Below are 20,623 nucleotides of genomic sequence, written 5' to 3'. Positions count from 1 at the left end.
TTTACTGCCCTGAAATCATATAGGATGCTTATTGCCAAGAAAATCAAAAATTATAGATGTCTCGTGATAATATTGAGTACATACGAGCGATGCAACGGAAGGAACTAGTAATAGTACATATATAACATAAGCGTATCGTTTCACGTACGAGCAGGAAATTTTATCTTTGTCTCTTTAGTATATCTAGACTCTAGGTTATATTCAAAAATGTATAACATTGTCGTTTGAATCGTCTTATATTAATGTTTATTATATTATCAACACACTGTTTTTGGATTTATTAATATTCTACATTAAAGCAATATTAATAACTTGAAAAATTTAAATTTTAATAAAAAAGCTTTCTTAAAAGCTTCATGAAGTCAATGTTCATATTATGTTGATATGTTGATGAAGAAAATTACAATTCTCTTTTGATCTTAAATTGTACAAAATAGTATGTAAGCTAAGTCTTAGTGGAGTAATTTTATTTATATCTCGGTCTTCTTAGCTAGAGGACCTTATATCAACATCAAAGAGCTTTGAAAGCTATTGTTATTTTTACAGAAAATATCCACTAATGTTTTATTGTTGCCGAGGAAAAAGTGTGTTGACAAATACTTGTAGAACAAAGCAAATGATTTAATTACAAAAACTTAATGTGATTAGTTGCTATTATAATGTAACAAAATGTTAACTAATTATTAATTCTCTTTTATCATATTCTAGACTAGCTGTTCATCCTGGCTTAGCCCGTGGTACAAATATAGACTATGTTACTGATCGAAGATGTAGGTTGCTAATGGTGTAAGAATTTTATAATATCGGTCCGACAGTAGTTACGTAATAACGTTTCAAACACACAAAAAACGTATCTTCTTATATTAGTGTAGATAGCTATAAAAATCAAATTACTAAAAACTACATTATTGTATAGAACAAAACCGTCATAATGTAACCAAAATATAAATTATTCAGGCTTCACATCCAAAATTTACAATAAGCAAAAAGAAAAAGCAAACAATCCCGAATGCATATTTCGTAACTCGGGTCTGAAAGCGAAAAAAAATTCGGTGCAGAAACAGGAATAAAATCAGGTCTTTTTAATGAGGACGTATTTCATCCTTTTCTATGTGACGCTGGTTTGCAAGGGAGGTTTCCGTTTTACATAGGTTCAGTATAACTTTTAACCACTGCTCGCCTCGAGTGATTTTTAGGAGATATGCGAGTGGAATATCACCGAATAGCTTTCGAAAGCACTTGAACTTATGGATACTCTCACGTTTCTGTTTTCAATGGGTTTATTTTTCAAAGGTAAGTCTATAGGACTAAAAATAGACAATTTCCGTTTTACCTATATAACATCTAGCTTCAGATTCTATTAAATTTCGAATGGAACAAAACGAAGGGACAAAAAGGTTCTAGATCCAATTGGCAAAACTCATTCCCCTAAACTATTTCAGTGTCGCACTGGTATCTAATATAAATTTCAGCAATGATTCCAGTACACTGACAAAAAGTGTCGCAACTACAAACAACAAAGCGAACTGAACGAGCAAAGCGTAAATTCAATGTACTGTATTTGCTCTATATGAAGCTCGGGGTCGGAATGAATCCGCGATTCTGAGGAATTGCTAGATCTATGGTAACTTTGCCGTATATGTAAATATATTTAGAAAGTTGTGGATGTGTGTGGAAGTCTTATTTTTAGCTGTTTTTTGTATTGATGTGCATAATAAATTGACGGGATGGGTTGGAAAAATACTTGCATTGCGTACGTACGTATGGGTTTTGTTCCGTTTGATTTATTTTAGGAATGAAATACTGCAACGCACTTAATTTAATGCGATTTCATAATTTTATATTTAATACTATTGTTATATAAATCAGGTTTTGGTAATTTATTTTTTCATTACGTTTTAACGATCTCATAGGTAATGAAGGAATGTTGGCAAATGGTAAAACTGTGTTATGAAAATTCGTAATTATTTTTAACAAGAAAATAAAACCGCCTTCAAATTATTCATTTATTCATTCAGCAATAGACCAAATTAAAATACAGCCAGGGAAAGCACAAACTTTCTAACAAAATATTTATTCATAAAAACCGGTTCAATCAGACACAAATGCAGTCGAATAACCAAAGAGTAAGTTATCAATTTGAAGTCAGTTGAAGGATGCTTCTAGAAGAAGTCTAATTGAATAAGCATATGTGTGAGTTGGCATTCATTCTCATAGTTCACCACACGAGTTATAAATAAAAATATACAAAAAACACTTCACAACCAATTACGTAAACGCACTTGAACAACAAAACAGAATTGAAAACGGATAAAAATACGTCATCATTAGTGGATCCATACAATCTCTTCAAGTCAGCGTCGCTTGAATCGGAAAATAAGACCAAAGATTTAAGATAGCTTCAATCTTCTTAGAATTCTTGCATTCGGAACTGAAAGCAACGATGTTTGGATCGGTAATCCCATCAAGCTGATTTAGTTCAGTCTTCAAGCGTAAACAAGGTTTGCGCATCAGCGAATTCTAAAAATTTATGTGCAATCGTTAAACACGTTTTGAGATCGGACTTGCAGGTAATATAAATATATAGCACATGCTCGAACTATGGGCTTTAGTTTTTCTAATTTGAAAGTAACCTGTTTTTTTAATAGTTTCTTCGTAATTTTTTTAGGGAAGTAATTTTTTTCAAAATATGTTTTGTGCTTGGTTATTTATTAAGCTATAATTGATTTTTTTAATACAGATAATCAAAATACTTTAGTATCGTTACTATCTTAGGAATTCTGCCTTCGATGTTCTTTATAAGTGTAATTTTTATAATACAAGACCATATGCATACGCCACGTAAGCCACACCACGTAAACGTACTCGTGTTAAGCAAATGAAAATGTTAAATTGACACGATTTTAAAACAGCAACTTCAGAGTTTCTTAAAAACTACTTTTTGTTGATACAGCTTTCCTAACTGGTGTTAAATGGTAAACCTATGTCAAAACGATACAACAATGCTTCTAGAAGAAGACTTATTATTACATTTTTTGTTCTTCAGCGTCTATTTATTTGGTTTACCATACATGGCAAAATGCCACAGGTCGATACGTAGAAAATGCCAACATAAATAATTATTAAATATATGCTCGAGATAAGAATTAGTCCGTATGTAATTAAACAATAGGAACGAGAAAGGTTATCGTTTCAGCATTGCGACGTCATCTGATTGAAAATGTTCCTCTCTGAAATTTCTCGTAAAACCGATCCATCTAGCGGCTTTCTTACACCTCCGTCAAACGGTCTATCCATCCTGTTGGAAGTCCTCTATGGGTCTCTATCTACGGGTCTCATCTAGTCTAGACATTACATAGTCTCAATTGAAAACACTTCCGCCCTGAACCGTCAGTTCTGCGGGCTATATGCCCAGCAATGCCATTTCAGTTTGCTTATCTGATGGGCTACACGAGTAAAAGAGATGGGTAGAACTTTCCAATTTGTATACGAATTGTTTTACGTTTCCATATAATATAAATAAAACATAAACCGCGAACGCATAAAGACTTCCACTCGCAAAGCGTTTCAATTCGAGTGCAAAAAAACTATTGTAAGGTTCTTGGTATGTAAATGCAAGAATTGTTGAGTGCGGGATGAAAAACACTACACCAGACGAGCCGTCGAATTGTATACAAAAAACACTTTTGCCTTTGTTTGTTTATGCTGCAATACTTTAAATTGTGTATAGGCGTCTGCGTTTACCATCAAGATTTAATTATAGTGCATTTTCCATTATATTCGTTTTTTTTACCATCATTTCGGGTCTAGGTAGCTACACACTTGTATTTAAAGGGTATGGTCTTTCTTTAACGGTTTGTTTTTACGAAATGGTTGTTTTTTTTTTGTTATGTCAGTGGGAGGAATATAACTTATAGTGTCAGGTATCAGGCTTAATAAAGAATGCTATCTACTATCGTTCACAATATAGCACAAGAATAATAAACGATATGACGAATAAAATAACTAAAATGACAACTGCAACTGAATATTGAACATAAAGTATTACTAATAAACCTAAAATAATTAAATTAAACGCAAATCATAGTTGATTGCGTATAGTCTAACAGTGGGTTTAAATATTTGATTTCAATTCCTAATTTACAGATTAGAAATGTGTAAGAATGATAAAGCGATCAAAAGTTGCCTTGTATTCGAAAACGTCATCTTTAATCCACTGATAACCGATCAGAGTTACATTTCGAAACCCAACATAAATCGTTTTGGACCACCTCCTATTTCGAACACATAAGGCACAATAATCTGCACAAATGCTCCCCATATATCTATTTGAAACGGTTTACATACATATATTTAAAATTTAAACATAACTATGAGGGCACCATCTTATAGAATAACAAAAATTTGTAATACATATAAGAAATTTACATTTAAACATTTCCACCAAATGCCTTCTGCATATTCCTTTTAAGAAACTTTATTCCTTTTGTACATATTAAACTCGCTTTAGCAATTCATCTCTTAGACATTTGAAAACAAGATACGGGAACGCAAATGGCGTCACATCTTTGGAAATATTCTGCTCTCACTTAATGTAGTAGCATTAAGATATCATTTGTGAATGTTACTTCGGTTATAGTGAGACATGTGAGCTTTTATATGATGCATTATTATTCTAATAAGTGAGTATATATTATTATAGAGTGTTTGTAATTTACACTGATGTTAGCGTATTGAAGTTTTAAATTAAATTCTAAATAAACAACTTTATTATATTTTTTTATTGGACATAGGCAGACGTTTGACTGCAGTCCCACCTGATGGGAAGCGGAGACGCGATCCATGGTGGTGAGTCTCGTCTACCTAGAAGGTGCCCATTTACTCGTCTCTTAAATGTACCCATATTGTAGTTCTCTGGGAAGATGGACGGCGGCAGGGAATTCCACTCTTTGGCAGTTCGTACTAGAAAAGACGACGCAAAGCGTGCTGTGCGAGCATTCGGTATTTATTTGCACTAAGTTTGGGTGGTATCCCGCCGTGCGTCTGGATGTTCGTTGAAAAAAAGAGGAAGCAGGGATGAGACTGTGTAATTCAGTTGCGCATATACAAATACTTGGTTAATCAACATTAGAATATTTTAAACTTTACGAAGCGATATTAATCCTAAGATTTATTATAAGCTTTTAGAAGTGTGCTTCCTTATTGGTTTCTCTCAGGTCGTTATATCGAAAGAGTATGAGATATGTAATAATATATTGTAGCGATATTTCATCAAGCTAAGTTATATAGTATTTTTGTTCGTAATTATAACAGCAAACACGATATGCATTAATAAACTATATATGTTACGATCATAATTTTGCAATATATATGAATAAGCAACAAATAGATTAAATATTACAATATGCTGTACAATCATTAATTATATCAAATTTTTGAGACGTTCTTTCTAAAATATTTTTCAATTTAAACAAACATTAAGTTTGAGTAGGTACGTATTTTTGTAAAGATATTGAGATATCCATACCTATATAAGTTAAATAAAATAATACACTCAGTACTTTTTTGTTCTAGTATCAAAATCGAGCGGTGAATGGCTAAATCTTACCGCTGTAGAACGGACAACGTCAGGCGCATACCTCTGTATCGCAACGAATGGAGTTCCGCCGTCTGTCAGCAAGAGAATACTACTGAATGTTATGTGTAAGTAGATTTTATTATATGCAATTTCACAACTTCTAGATATGTTCTGGATAGATTACCTGCAGTAACCAATGTGATAAATGATTATTCAGTCTTAAAAAATAATTGTTTTTCTAATGTTATACTATTAAAATATATATCTATTATGTGTCGATGTGGGCTACGTTTTAGGAAATCTATGTTTTTTTTGTTAACAAACTAAATACGAAATAATTGTCCTTTCCCGACCAAAAGAGCATTGACAAGGGTTGCGGGGTAGGAAAAGAAAGATTTAGGTTCGGATTCAAAGAATTAAAGCTAACACACCGGAAAAGCTTAATAGAATGTATGCTAATGATAGAGATCTGAGAAGTTGGTTTGTTTTTGATTGGCACATGATACCTCAGGGATATAGTACTATATGCACGGGCGAACCCAGGGCGGATTAGTGCTATATTATTGGATTATGTAGTAACATTTCATAGTCAAACAAAAATATATTTTTATTGGATATACCGATTTTTATGATTCTATTTAATTCGGAAGATGGTGCCTGCTGCATGGTCTTATTTAAATTTATTCTAGTTCTGACCATCTCAAAGCCGATTATTTTTTTTTATAATTAATACAGTCTTTTAACAACACATACTCTATATTATTTCCCATATTCTGTGAGAAATATAAATTCTTTCTTTATATTATAAACTAGCTGTGACCCGCGGTTGAAACCGCGTAAGCCTGCTGCGTAACCGTATCCCGTAGGAATATCGGTATAAAAAGTGCCTATGTGTTATTTCAGTTGTCCAGCTATCTACGAAGCAAATTTAGTATTATTATTTACCAATAGATGTCAGGAAAAAAAAAACACTAATAAAACACGAATATGACATTTTCTAAAAAAAATTCCTAGCTAGATCGATTTATCGCCCCCGAAACCCCCTATATACTAAATTTCATGAAAATCGTTTTAGCCGATTCCGAGATTCCAAATATATATTTATATATATATATACAAGAATTTCTCGTTTAAAGGTATAAGATATACTGCATATTCGTTGAAACACGCCGTCAATAAAATCATCGTACAACGAACGTGATACAGTTGATTAATCACACAAAATTATATTAATATGAGCTAATTAAATGGAGATGAAATCTTCTATATATATTTTTTTTATGTCATAGCGGGCAACTGAGCTGGTGGTTCGCCTGATGGTAAGCGATCACCACCGCCCATGAACATTCGCAAAGGTAGGGTGCGAATGCGCTGCCCGCTTTTTTGGGGTAAGGGAAAAGGAATGGATTAACGACTGGAAAGAAGGAATGGATTGGGACGGGTGAGGAAAAGGAAACGGGCCTCCGGCTCCCCCACTCCACCGTACGAAACACAGTGTCATGCCACTATTTCACGCCGGTTTTCTGTGGGGGTGTGGTACTTCCCCGGTGCGAACTGGCCCAATTAAAAGCCTTTTTAAAATGCGTTGTTTTAAAGACTTAAACTCCGACAGGGACATAGGGACGGACAGAGAAAGCGACTTTGTTTTATACTATGTAGTGTGCTTATTCCGTAAGAGTCTAAAATAGTAGCGTAGGTTTTATATTTCCGCCTTTTCTCCATTACTATCTTTTCACCCCCGGCTTCGCTCGCATAGTGAAACGAAAAACCCACAATTAGTCAACACAGCTCTAGTTCCCGTTTGCATAGGACTTCCGGGATAAAATTATCCTATTTCATTCGTCATTCTAAATTTCATAAGCTTCTATAAGCAAACGTAAATCACAATGGTTTCAGCATAGACTCAATGCAGACTGTATCTAATACAGAACCGCTCGACAAATAGGAAGGAAGCCGTCTCTAATGCTAATACGCTGACATTCACAATAAAAAATTGTAACTAACACAAAGAGAAGTCCTACAATTCAATATTTACCATCAGTTCCAAAGGACGCCATAATAACACCCCGCCGACAGTCGGATAAAAATGCAAATCCCGACGTAATTGACAAGGGTCTAATTAATCCTCGTATTTCATGTTTCGTTAACCACATTAGTTACTCATTCATTAATCGCTTGGATCAACGGTCCGGAACGTGTACCGGACCAACAAACTTATCTTTGCGGTTCTTCACAATTATTGGCTATGAAATTGGGCGAAGGTTTATGTTTGTTAACATTTTTCGGACATTAAAAATCAAAAGGTATTTTCTCACGTTAGCTTGTTGGACCGTCTTCAAAGGTTGGGTTGTGTATGTTTTTCTGCAATTACGTATTATTTTGATACTATTTATGTTTTTGTTGGATCAGTTAATAATTTAGGTATACATACGTATAATTTTTTACAAAAGTCTCTTATTTTCTTAAAAAATCTAGTATTTTTAGTACAGGTAAGACATACTAAGGTTATAAATATGTAAGTGTGTTTATTTGTTTGTCATTCTGTGATGACGCATTAACGATTTTGTGTTGATTTTATGATGGTGAGTTAGAAAGATAGAGTGATAATAAATATTTTTTGATTTTTACCGCGATGAAACATTTTATTTCCTTCGGAATTTCCTTTGACTACACGAGCGATGCCGCGGACGTAACGCTAGCAGCTTAAACTCATTGATTTTATCCCCTCATCAACAGCGAAAGGGAAGTTTCTAAAACGGATTTCTTTGGATCAAATCTTAAATCTTTCCCTATCAATTTACCGTTCGACAGTTAAAAATGGGATTGTAAGCTCTAAAGGGCATGAAAAGTCTGCAACATAATCTGATCAATTGGTTTGGTACTATTTAACTATACTATTCTTATCTATAAAATAAAGTTATTATTAAGTAATACAGAAATTGAGTTTTTTTATCAAACTAAGAAAAGAAACGCAAAATGCCACTTTTATGTCAGATATTAACAGTCATAATTAAAATATTTGTCTATTTGTATGACTGTCGGGGCTGACCCTAAAATAACTGAATAAAAATACGATTTAGACAAAATGGAAAAATATAAAGTAGCCCAAAAAAAATCCTCCACACCGCGAGTTGATGAGGGTAACCTTCATTTAGAAGAATGGTACAAAATGCTTGATGCAACTTATTCATTATTAATTAAGCAAAAAAACGTAATGTCTAACACATTAACAATTCAATCCGCAAACACTTATTCAAGCGTTCCAGCTAACGTGTTAATGAGACGAAAATCCTTTCATTAGAAGTATTTGTGTGCCAGTATTATAATTAAAACGGAATAAAGCATAGCAGAAAAATAAAGCCACATTACTCTGTTTGAAAATAATCTCAGTCTTTGTGAATCTAGGTTTGTGCCAAGCTGAGGTCAAGTTGAAGCTTATTACATGTATCTGTATTGAAACGAAACGTAAACCAAGCTTTTATATTTTGTGCTTTCATATAATATACGGACCTTGTTTATCGTAATAATCCTGATTTATAATCGTCAATATTTAGTAATTCGTGCGATGTTCTTATACGATTATAAGAAACTGAATATAATATTTATTAAAGAATGAAGAGTATACGTTTTATTAATCTAGAGACAAAATAAACTACACAATTATATATCTACATATAACCACTTGAATATTATTTACCCGTAAACATTACATACGTGTTCTTATGTATAATATCTATACTAAATATATAAAACTGAAGTGTTTGTGTGCTTGACTGCACTATTATAAGGATCTTCTAAAAGTCGTAAAGAAATACTTTGAAACCCGAGAAAGTACATAGGACAGTTTTTATCCCGGAAATCGCACGGGAATGGTAGTTATGCGCGGACTATCTATATTTTCCTTAAACTGCTTGGGTAAAGACGGGTAGGGAAAGCTAGTATGAATGATATTATGTTTACATTTTTTAAACACATGATAAACAATTAAAATAAATAAGCAATAAAATAGCATAATGTTTCCCACCAGTTGCACCATCAGTATGGACGGGGAAGGTAGCGATCCGAGCACTCTCCGGAACGTCAGTGACACTGCAGTGCACCGCCGAAGCCTATCCAATTCCTGTAACCTACTGGGTGCTTAACGGGGAGCAGAGGCTTGTTAATGGTATGTACTGTCTATTATACATGTTATAATTATATTTTGGCACTTGATTTATGCGAATGTTAAATTTAAAACCTCTGTAATGGAATTTGAATGCGATTAAATCATACCAACACATCTGCAGTTCATCTATGTCGGTTTCACTGTAAAGTTTTCAAAAACGGATATGTAATAAAATGAATAAAGCACTTTTAACGTAATTTCTAAAACATGTTTTTTAATTTTTCTAAATTACTATTTAGTTTCTATAATGTACAATTTAACGCATTATTTTTCTATAGACTTCATTATCTATTATAATCTATAGTAACCGTTAAACTGTGAAACGATATACTTCGACAAAACGCATGATTGGTTGAACTGGTAAGATGGTTTTAATTAGGTTTAATTTAAACTACACATAAACTGTCGACTCGCTTACTATATTATGATGTACACACATTTATAGATTTCACACGAATTACAGTGTTTTAAAATAAACAATATTTATTACTAGGAAATAAATCTTTTTGATAATTAATATGTACAAACAGTAACAAAAATACTAATTGAAACAATAATTGAATACTTTGATCACAAAGGGCACGCAAATTATGTCGGCTCCACGTAATTATATAATAACATAATTTTGTTAATAAGCATTACAATAATTTGTATAACATATTTATCAATTATGACGCAATTAATTTCATTGAACCCGATTAATGTAAGCCCATAAATTACAACCCTCTAAAATCGTGCTATTCTTTTTAACCTGGAACAGTCACATATTTCAGATAATTAAGTGATATATAACTGAGATTTTTATTGACGTTCGTGACCACTATATGACCCCTGTTCTAGTGCTTGTATATATATTTAATTCCTCACATCTACCAGACATTGAGCAGAATATCTCACGTAGACGGCTGAATTACGTATGACTTGACGTATTAGCAGTGATTATTGGACGCTTGCACCGTAATGATCTCTAATCTATTATAGAAAGTGCATGCTCCAACAAACAGGCTAATTAAACACGTTTCGAATAACATGACGCGACGAAGTAGGTAGGCATAGTGGAGTGTATTTTGAGACGGATGGAATCCTTTGTAGGTATGTATCTTGGATATAAAGGAATGCGTGTTAAGATTGGTATAATATATTTATTAGTTGTTGGATATATTTGTTATTGTTATGTTTATTAGATGGTACCTATAAATTATTACACCGTGTTTTATTTAAGAATAACAATTGCAAATTATTGTTTTCTTGTAATAAAAAATCTGAAACTGAATCTACGTTCGACTGTCTGTAACAACAAAAAATGTTGTCGAAATTAGGCTAGCTCCAAAACGTTTTTACTATAATTTTTTTACTAAGTTCATCCAAGAAATAACAATCATATAAATAGATACAAAAGTCACGACGGCCGGTTGTCCATTTGTCATCTAAGGCTGGCTTCGCGCCAATCACCCAGATGATTGATATGAAGCCACCTCGTTATATACTCGTTTTGAATATCAATATCGGATGCACTGGCTTTCACTGAAACGTGGCCAAATTTTAGATATACACGTCACTTCGGCTGTGGAGTTTCGTAAAGCATTGCAGTCGCGTATATATTTTCGGGACATTGCGACTAAACCAATTTATAGATTTGCTTTGGGTTTTTATTGTAGTTTTTGTTGATGGTAATATCACTTCGCGACAATACAGGGAGTTGCATGCGAGATATTCAACTCTAATATAATAACTCTAATCTTTGCCACATGATGCCTTAAAATAACTACGACAAATATTCATCAGGTCGTCAAAATTTAATTACAACTGATAAATATTGTTTCACAATTTGATATGATTTGATAGTCTTGGAATATGTGGTATTCAATTTTAAAGAGAATTACTCTAATAAGACTACATCTAACAGAAGCAAATTGTAAACATATCAAAGCTAGAAACGAAATTCCGCCCGCCTATAAACCGTACGTTGCAACTGTTCCAAACATGCTATTATTTGTGAAGCCTTTGTGCGACACTGCCTCAACTATTGTTGGCTCCTAAATATCCGGGGGCAGGACTGTTACTCAAATTTATTAGTAGTTTTAACACGTATACTTTGGTGTGGTTATATGACTTGTTAATTTTGTTTGACGTGTATTGTGTTGGTATACATTGCAGAAATAAGTATTGTCAAATTCATAAACAATATTTTAAAAAACATCATGCATTATGCCCTTACCTTGTCCTTGTGCTCACGGCAGGAATATGGGCTTCCTATGAGGATTCGAGCCATAATCCAATATGTCATCAAATTTATTTTTGAACCACCGAGCATCCACTGCTTCGCTGCAATTTTTATTTTTATATAAAAAGTAGAATAAATGTTATTATCGCCTACGGTATAAATTTACTAATACATGGATATAAATAAAATGAAAATGATATGGATAGAGTTGTGACATAAAACTACATCGCGTTTGAATTAGGGATTTTTCCAGATACAGAACTACTAAAGTCAAGTTATATAAATATATCAATAAAAAATAATAATAAAAGTTATAATATGATTTAAGATCTGAGATCCCTTAAAGTTCATAAATATTGTTTCACAATTTGATACGATTTCACGCATCAAAACTTATTTAGCTGAAATATTTTCTACGTTTTAAGCTAACCGTGACGTGAACTGTATCAAGAGTCTCTATAAAGCCTTGTTTACAGTTCGTATTCATTAATATTGTTGAGAAACTCAAATTACACATCAAATATGAAAACAGAATAAATATTTTAATTAATTTTATTTGACACACTTCATAAATGTAGACGACGTACGTACTTCGAAATTTTTAATAAATTGGCGCCAAGATAGTAATTAAGAGTTCATTTTTAAATTTATGCTTAGCTTATCGTAGCGTCTACGATACACATGCTACATTCGTAGCGCGCGAGCTACGCAACGCGGCACGTACCATCATTAAGAATAGTAGAAAATATTTGATCAATTGGCATTTAATTTTTAATGTTTCACCTGTAAAGATGCATTAAATAATTTCCATTACAAAATGAACGTGGACTGTGTTAAATTTATTCTACAATAAACTTAGAGAACAGATAGTGCATCATTATTTTGATAGAAACAACACATTCGTACGCTTTGCGAACCAGGAAATACAGTCCCTACAAAGACTATTTATTTTATAGTAGAACGTTCTGGACAAAAGCTTCATAGTACATGTAAATGAAAACATAATTACGTTCTGAAGTGAACTAAAGAATACCCTTTAACTTCCACAAAACTCATTAAGCCACTAAATAGCTTCTTGCATTTTCATGACAAGATCTGCGCAGCGTGAAATATTTTAATTATGACAGCTGATATTAAAGTTTATGATTAGTACCATGTTATGACAATGTTCTTTGAGGACGATGGTAGTGTAGTATGAAACATTGTTAGCGTCTTATGTCGTTAGAATTTTTTGTTTACCGGTTTTTAATGAAATATGTTTAATGAGTTTGTTATTTTATGAGTTGGTATACAGTCGTAAAATAGTTTTATGATTTCTACTAAGTTTCTCTTAGGCAGTTTTTAGTTAAATTTTAACTAATTATTCCACTTGTAGAGTTGATTGAGGGCAAAATTAATGAAATAATAATTAAATTTAACGTAATGTTTATACTGTTAGTCTAACTATACTCATATCTAATTTCAGTAGAAGAAGAGCTATGTATTTAATTTATTATTCAAATATAATATAAAAGGTGTTTGAAAGTGTTAATCTTTGAATGTATTTACGTCATTTAAAAAAAATTATTGTAATTTTAACAATGTAATCTATATATCAATGTTCAAAATTTATATAGGAGTTATATTAATGGAAAGGATTAATTTCCTTTAAACTAGTTCTTGCGCGTGGCTTCACGCGCTCCCAATGTTAACAGTATTTATTGTTATAATATACATAAGGGCAGAAAATAATCCATTAAAATAAGCTTAGTAACAAACACATGTACTGAATAAATAAATAATTGTTTACCTTTTTATTTAATAATGTAGAAAACTGAAACGCCAATGAATTTCTATTGTAATATAATATTCAATATATTATATTACAATATATAAAAATACAAAGGCCAATTACATATCGCACGATCGCATCAGGACAGCGTTATGTCGGTATTTGGAGTGACTGGAAGTTATTTGCACAAACGAAACCCAGAGATTTTGTACGGGATTGGTAGTTCTAATCATTCAACTGTAAATAATCTTTATTTATACAAAATTATCTTGTCACTGTATTAGTTACTATACTCCTCTGAAATTGCTGAACCGATTGTTATTAAATTTTGTGTATACATCGGGTAGGTGTAGAATTAGACGACATCTATTTTTCATATCCCTAAATGAGAAGAGTAAGGCAGGACAGCGTTTGCCGAGATAACCGTTTTAGCTATAAAATTCATAGAACAAGACAAAAAGCGTTAAACAAAGATTTGGCGGTGATAATTATATAACGAAATCGGGACACGCTAATTGCATAAATTATAAAGTCGACGGAACAAAAACTACGCCGAAAACAATTAACCATAACTGAATTGTGAAACAAGATAAAACTTCGGAATCCCAACTCGAGTTCAGTTGAGATAGTTTTAACTCGCTCTGCTATCTGCGAATGCGATGAATGATTTAGAGACAAACTTGTGTATTATTTAAGGAGTATAATTTTGAAGGGGGAATGGGTAGTTTGTTTGTGTTGCACCATTGTTGCACTGGATTCGCTTAAAATAAGGATTGGATTTTTTGCAATTTTATGGAGAATTAGCTGTCCGCCCACGGCCTCGTCTGCACAGTCAAAGGAAAGCTACATATTTTCAAAAAAACGATTTTATATCGTTCCTCGTTCAGATACTATTTTCGTATAAAACTTCCACACAAATCATTCATTTATTTCTCCTCACAATTCTCAATCACATGACAAATACATACATAAAGAATTATCAAAAGTTAGCTGGAGGTGGAGGAGCTGCTGTCTGAAATGGGTATTAACCGGTATCACAGATCACCAGGTAATTATCAACAAAAATGTAGTTCTTACGAATACTTCATTTACTATTTGCCACAATATATTCTGGACCCTGCATACAAATGCTATCGTATAATCGTTTAAATTAATTTAATGAAACACATGCGTGTTAAAAAAATATAACTTGGTATGTTGATACTTAAATTTTTTTGACCAACATATATTAAGTGGTCACCTCCACCCACATGCGCCAGCAACCCCGGCATATAAGCCCACGGTTTCCACAGGATCGAAGTACACAATCAGCCGTGTGTCGCGCGGGTACCGGCACACGCTGTCGCTGGCGGTGGGCGGGGTGTCGCGCGCCGACGCGGGCGCGTACCGCTGCCACGCCGACAACAGCGCCGGCAAGGCGCACGCTGACGTCTTCTTGCACAGTGAGTTCATTGACAATCCGTCATCATAATCATCACTTTCGTCATAGTAATAATCATCATCATAGTCGTCGTCATCACCATCTCCAACGTAATCATTGACGACAACAACTGTAACCGTCACAAATCAATTAATATAATATACATATATTATTATGTGTATGTTATATTATTATTATTAATATATTCCTTCTATTTCTACTATAGAAAAACAGTCCACGCCTGTTTACGCAGGTACAGCACTCTATAACTCACTCTCTATGGCTACTAAGCAGTCTGTCGTTAAGGTGGTATGTAGTCTACGTATCAGCAAACTACTAATTCAATAGATGATGGGAACAAGATATTATAAAGTAACAATGAATTTCGGAATGATTTAAGTAAACATAATATGATTTAACAATATTCCAGACTTGCTTTAGTCCTAGTGATATGGATTTTATAATTCATTAAAGCTAGATATTAACAGAAAAATATCTACAATTTTAGAAATTAAAAACTTTTTAAACGAGCGTGGTCACGGGGAGACTCCGTGACCACGCTCGCTGTGAAGTGTTCGAAACTTCGGGTTAATAATATAATGAATAAATCGCGTTTAAAATCCGTTAAAAAGTTTTTAATTTCTAAACGTATAATACTCGCGTGAAATCAAACACAAGAAAATACTATCTACAATTTTACCAATACCAAAAGCTTATCAAAGAGAGTGATGTGTGTGCTAACATAATTTATTGTTGAAGTTACAAATATTTTTTTTCACATTTACCAGTGCTCACAACAACAACAACGACGACGACCACAACAACAACAACTACAACAACCACAACCCCGCCACCGACAACAACAACAGTGCTTCCTTGTAAGTATTGTTGTGTATAAGGTTCAGTGGGTTTACTTTAAATTATTTCGAAGAACAAATATTATGAACAAGAACTAAAATATCTTCAAATTGACAAAATCACACAAAAGTTAAATAGAACCGCTGTGGTCGAGGCACCAGTTTTGAACTAAAAAAGAATCATCAAAATCGGTTCACCCATTCGAAATTTCTGAGGTAATAAAGCCAAAAAAAAAACCAATTGATTGATAACCTCCTCTTTTTTTGAAGTCGGTTGAAAATGAGGGTAAACTTCTAGCTCCTTTGTTATTCTTAAGTCATCTTTTTAAATTCGTTTAGTGCCGAGTCATACAAAGAACTAATAGCAAGTGAGTTTGTACTAACTCAGTTATGATTTTGTAACTTCCGACTCCAATAACGGCAATTTTCCCCTGTCTTATTATTTCACAAGCGTCAAATAAATAATCAAACACCTCCCCTGCCAATTGAATTCTAAAGAAAGTATCAGATGAACGGTTTACAAGAGTATCAGCTCTCCAAGGAGGAAATATTTTAACATATTGGAAGCGTAAATTGTGAACCTTTTTACGATAAACACGCATTCTATAAGCGTATCGTTATTTGTTCGGAAAATGCGATTTCTTTTGACGCAGCGTGTCGCAGGGTTTCACAATATTGTCGCGGATGAATTTTAACCAGCTCCCGTGGCCCCCTCACCCAAGTGGCTCGACGGAACACAGTGGGGTTTTGGTCGGTAAGAATCCGACATAACCCACGGCTCCATCCCCGGGGGCCGTGGGTATCTATGCAAGATTTCCCCACTATAAAAAAAAAAAAAGAGTTTCACAATATTGAGGTTTTAAACAACAATTTAGTTTTGTATATTTAAAATAATAGCTAAATGATTGAAAAAGACACTTGATCGTCTAAATCTTTTATGTTAAATCAGCAAAGCCTCTGAAAATGCTCATGGGCGATGGTAGTCATATGTTTTTAATTTATCTTGACATCTACTTTACTAAAGTCATTTTTGATAATATAATATTATATTAAAATACCTACCCCATAACTTATATCTTCATAAGACTATTATTATGCCGCTAATAATGTAATATTTATTACGATAAGTAAGTCAGTGAAGAGCCTCCCCAAGAGCTAGTGTCTAGACTAATGAATGTTACGTTAATTGTAATATATGAGCGTTTGTTTAAATATGAAAAAGGTTATGAACCGCCCTGACGCGCGTTAAGAACGCGTCCTATATGACAAAGTCGTAAATTCCTTTATCTATTTCTCGAAATACGTCAAAATCCATTTAGCAGCTTTAACGTTAAAACATAAACAACATCTGTACATTTGCGCATTAGTTACATGACTATGTCCCAGTTCATGGCCGTAAAAACGATTTGTATCATTAAGCGCGACATACATTTTTATTTATAAATATAAATTTAAAATCCGAGAGACACGTTCCGCGTACCATATTTAATGTGGTACGTTAAGCTCGTACGAATGTCCGCTTTCTTTGTGCCGCTAATTGCTTAATACGTGAATACGGCACCACTTTATGCGCTTTACAGTTATACGAAACACTTCATTTTGCTAAAGCGGTACTCTTTTATTCTCTATTTGATATTTATGTATGGGCTTTTAGATTGAGCCCTTTTAACTCAATGGAGAAAGATAATGGTTTTAGAATTCATGTGTATCTAAAAATCTTATTTTAATGCAATTTTGAATTTTATTGGGTACATGCTGTAGTATATAATATTTGTAACCACATTATTAGTTAAGCTGTGGAGTTTGTTTTTTTAGTTGGTTGAATTCAGAAATTATTAGATCAAATAAAAACAAAAATTCGTATCAGACAGTCCGTTTATCGTGGAAATTTATAGTAGTTAGGAGTATATCAAATAAATAATTATATATTCCGAAGAATATGACGAATTTTACTGTATTGGATCAAATACATTAATTCGTATTGGAAGTGTGGTCCAATTAAGTGAGGAGTGGGAGCCTGATGATCAAAAATACATGTTGTTACCTACCTGTCTCACACTTAATTTATTGTTGTAATAAAATGTACTATTTTTTTGTACTGTGAGTAAGTTGTTAGTTGTGAGAAAATAAACCCATTTTTATTTATGGCAAACACTCTTTCATTATGTAGTTTCCTTAACAACTAATACGAATAATGTTGATGTAGATGATGACAGCCATTTAGAGAAGCTTCACCGCGAGGTGATCGAAGACCCCGCTCTTGAAGACACGTATGTGGTCCTGAGCCAGCACCAAATGCAGAACCTTGGTAACCATTTGTTCTATGACTATTTATGAGTACAGAGTAGACAATGAGTTAGTCCTGCTATCGGTGTATTTCTAAATAAATAATGATAAGCTTATTAGTAGGAAATTACTTTACAGAGAAAATGTCTCATTCTTATATGTATAACGAAATAAAGTTTCATTTTAATTATCAGCGTAATCAAATTCAAATCAACTAATTATGCAAGTAAGCTTAATTTTTCCTTATATTTCATTTTTCCATTTTAACAGAAAACGTATTTGCAAAGAACATTGTAAAAATTACTGGATTTTTAATATTTGAATGTTGTCTACAATTTGCATCTCAAAGTAACTGCGAAGTTAGAATTGAACCAAAGTATTATAATAATCAAATAATTTGCAATTACAGACGTTAGTGTAAAGTTAAAGTGGAAACGCAACTCTGAACTGGTACTTACTTTACTGTAATAGGAAATTACGATTGAGTAAATAAAATAACTTATTAATTATGATGAATTGACTAATTAATGTTTTTAAAGATGTTGTTCTTTGGTTAAAGTAAAATAAATAAGAACGTCATATGTTATGAGTACTTTGGAATTTTATGTATCTTGTTATTTCATGTCTTCAATTCTTGGAAGGGATATAGGAGGGATAGGCTTGCGAAAGCTAATACACGGGAAATCCTTTCTGTTGAAAGTTGAGTAGCAAACTTTTGTTGTATTGGGTATAGAAATGATAACGACGATGTGACCGTCGAGCGGGGGGCGCGCGGAGTCGCCGTGGGCGGGCGCGTGGCCGCCGCCGCGCGCGCGCGCCCCGCGCCCCGCGCCCGCGCTCCCCGCCCTCGCCGCCCTCGCCGCCCTCGCCGTCCTCGCCGCCCTCCCCGCCCTCGCCGCCCTCCCCTCCCTCGCGTGATGCTGAGCGCGATGCGCCAACGCTTGGGCCAACATGGGCCATTGCGATCTTCAACGTGACTTGCGACGCTGAGGCGATCGCCAACTTTGCGACGACCTTGGCCGTGGCTGGCGCGCGGCGTGATGCAGTGAACTGTTTTGTGAAGTGATGACCTGAAACGCATAGGACTATGAATAAATTGTAATCGATAATATTACAATATTGGACAAAATAATGTGATCCTTTTGTGTGTTTTTTTTTATTGGTCCTTTTCAGCAGGTGGTCAAATTATCATGGATCAGAATTATTTCTTTAAGCATTCTTGATATTAATACTAAAATTAAAGTTCCGACCGTGGATTCAACCTCGTAGTGAAATGAAATGCCCTCGGGAATTAGATGTTTTGCCGAGGTAAAAAGTATGCCATGTCACTCTCTGCCACCGTTCTATTTCCTGACACAAAAATCATATCATAAAACCGCTCCATAGCAACGTGAAATCAGAACAAATATACTGTCAGATTTCTAATAATATAATATTTATTCTAAAAAAGTTAAAAAAGTTTTTATTAAAAAGTTTCTATTAAAAAAGTTTACAAAAGTATTATTTATTATAATTATTAAAACAAAACCTAGAAAAATTGTATAATCTAATGATTTGGCCACCTTCCTTTTTAGTATGTTTAAATATTATTTGTGAGTTTATTTAATTCAAATTTACATATTATTGTATATCGATATATTTAAGCCCTCGTGTATACCAAATAGATTCCGATTAATTTCAATACTTTATACTCTTTTATATTTAACCTATATCAATGTTTTAATTTAAAACTTACTATAAAACGTATTATAATAACTTTAATATAACATAGAATTAACTATAAGCTAAAGCTGTAAATAATTTTGCACACCATTCATATCAAAATGTATTTTTATTGGCCTGTGTATAAAAAGCGCAAAATAGACCATATTTGATCGTATGTTTCATTTATTATATTATATTACATATAGTATACCAGACTATGAATTACGTCTAATGGATACTGAATACTAATATAGTTGGAACCTGGTAAAAATTTATTTTGGCGATAATTAAATTCATACACGATAATTGTTTATCTATGATTGAATGAGAAACTACAATACTAAAACAACAGTTTATCAATATTGGTTTTAATAACGCATATTTACAAAACATTGATGAGTTTACACTTAACTCAATTTCATGAATGTAAATCTCGTTCAATGAAGACAAACTACATTACTATATACCAAAACTATTTTCGTTAGTGAAAGGTTAATTATGCGATTCAATTAAGAATAAAAAAGCTAAGAATAAGATATCAATGACCTTTATGTGCAAATATTTTTGTGAAATGTCATTACATCCTCTTACATCCAATTAATACAAGTGTTATTTCTT

The 20,623-nt window shown here is 33.2% G+C and overlaps 1 protein-coding gene across 1 annotated transcript in view; it reads left to right on the top strand.

Annotated features, from left to right (window-relative positions):
* LOC119838360 (lachesin-like) overlaps nt 1-19,163 on the top strand; it is a 56,786-nt gene extending 37,623 nt beyond the window's left edge. Inside the window, exons 5-10 of the mRNA XM_038364282.1 lie at nt 5,575-5,703; nt 9,606-9,743; nt 15,031-15,180; nt 15,947-16,036; nt 18,222-18,323; nt 19,035-19,163. Coding sequence (XP_038220210.1) covers nt 5,575-5,703; nt 9,606-9,743; nt 15,031-15,180; nt 15,947-16,036; nt 18,222-18,323; nt 19,035-19,054 — 629 coding nt within the window. The 3' untranslated portion in view covers nt 19,055-19,163. The remainder of the gene's footprint in view (nt 1-5,574; nt 5,704-9,605; nt 9,744-15,030; nt 15,181-15,946; nt 16,037-18,221; nt 18,324-19,034) is intronic.
* The last annotated feature ends 1,460 nt before the right edge of the window (nt 19,164-20,623 follow it).

The sequence above is a fragment of the Zerene cesonia genome, unplaced genomic scaffold, assembly GCF_012273895.1.
Source record: "Zerene cesonia ecotype Mississippi unplaced genomic scaffold, Zerene_cesonia_1.1 Zces_u002, whole genome shotgun sequence".
NCBI classification, from domain to species: domain Eukaryota; kingdom Metazoa; phylum Arthropoda; class Insecta; order Lepidoptera; family Pieridae; genus Zerene; species Zerene cesonia.
Note: the sequence above shows the minus strand (reverse complement) of the source record. Positions and strands in the feature narration are given on the sequence as shown.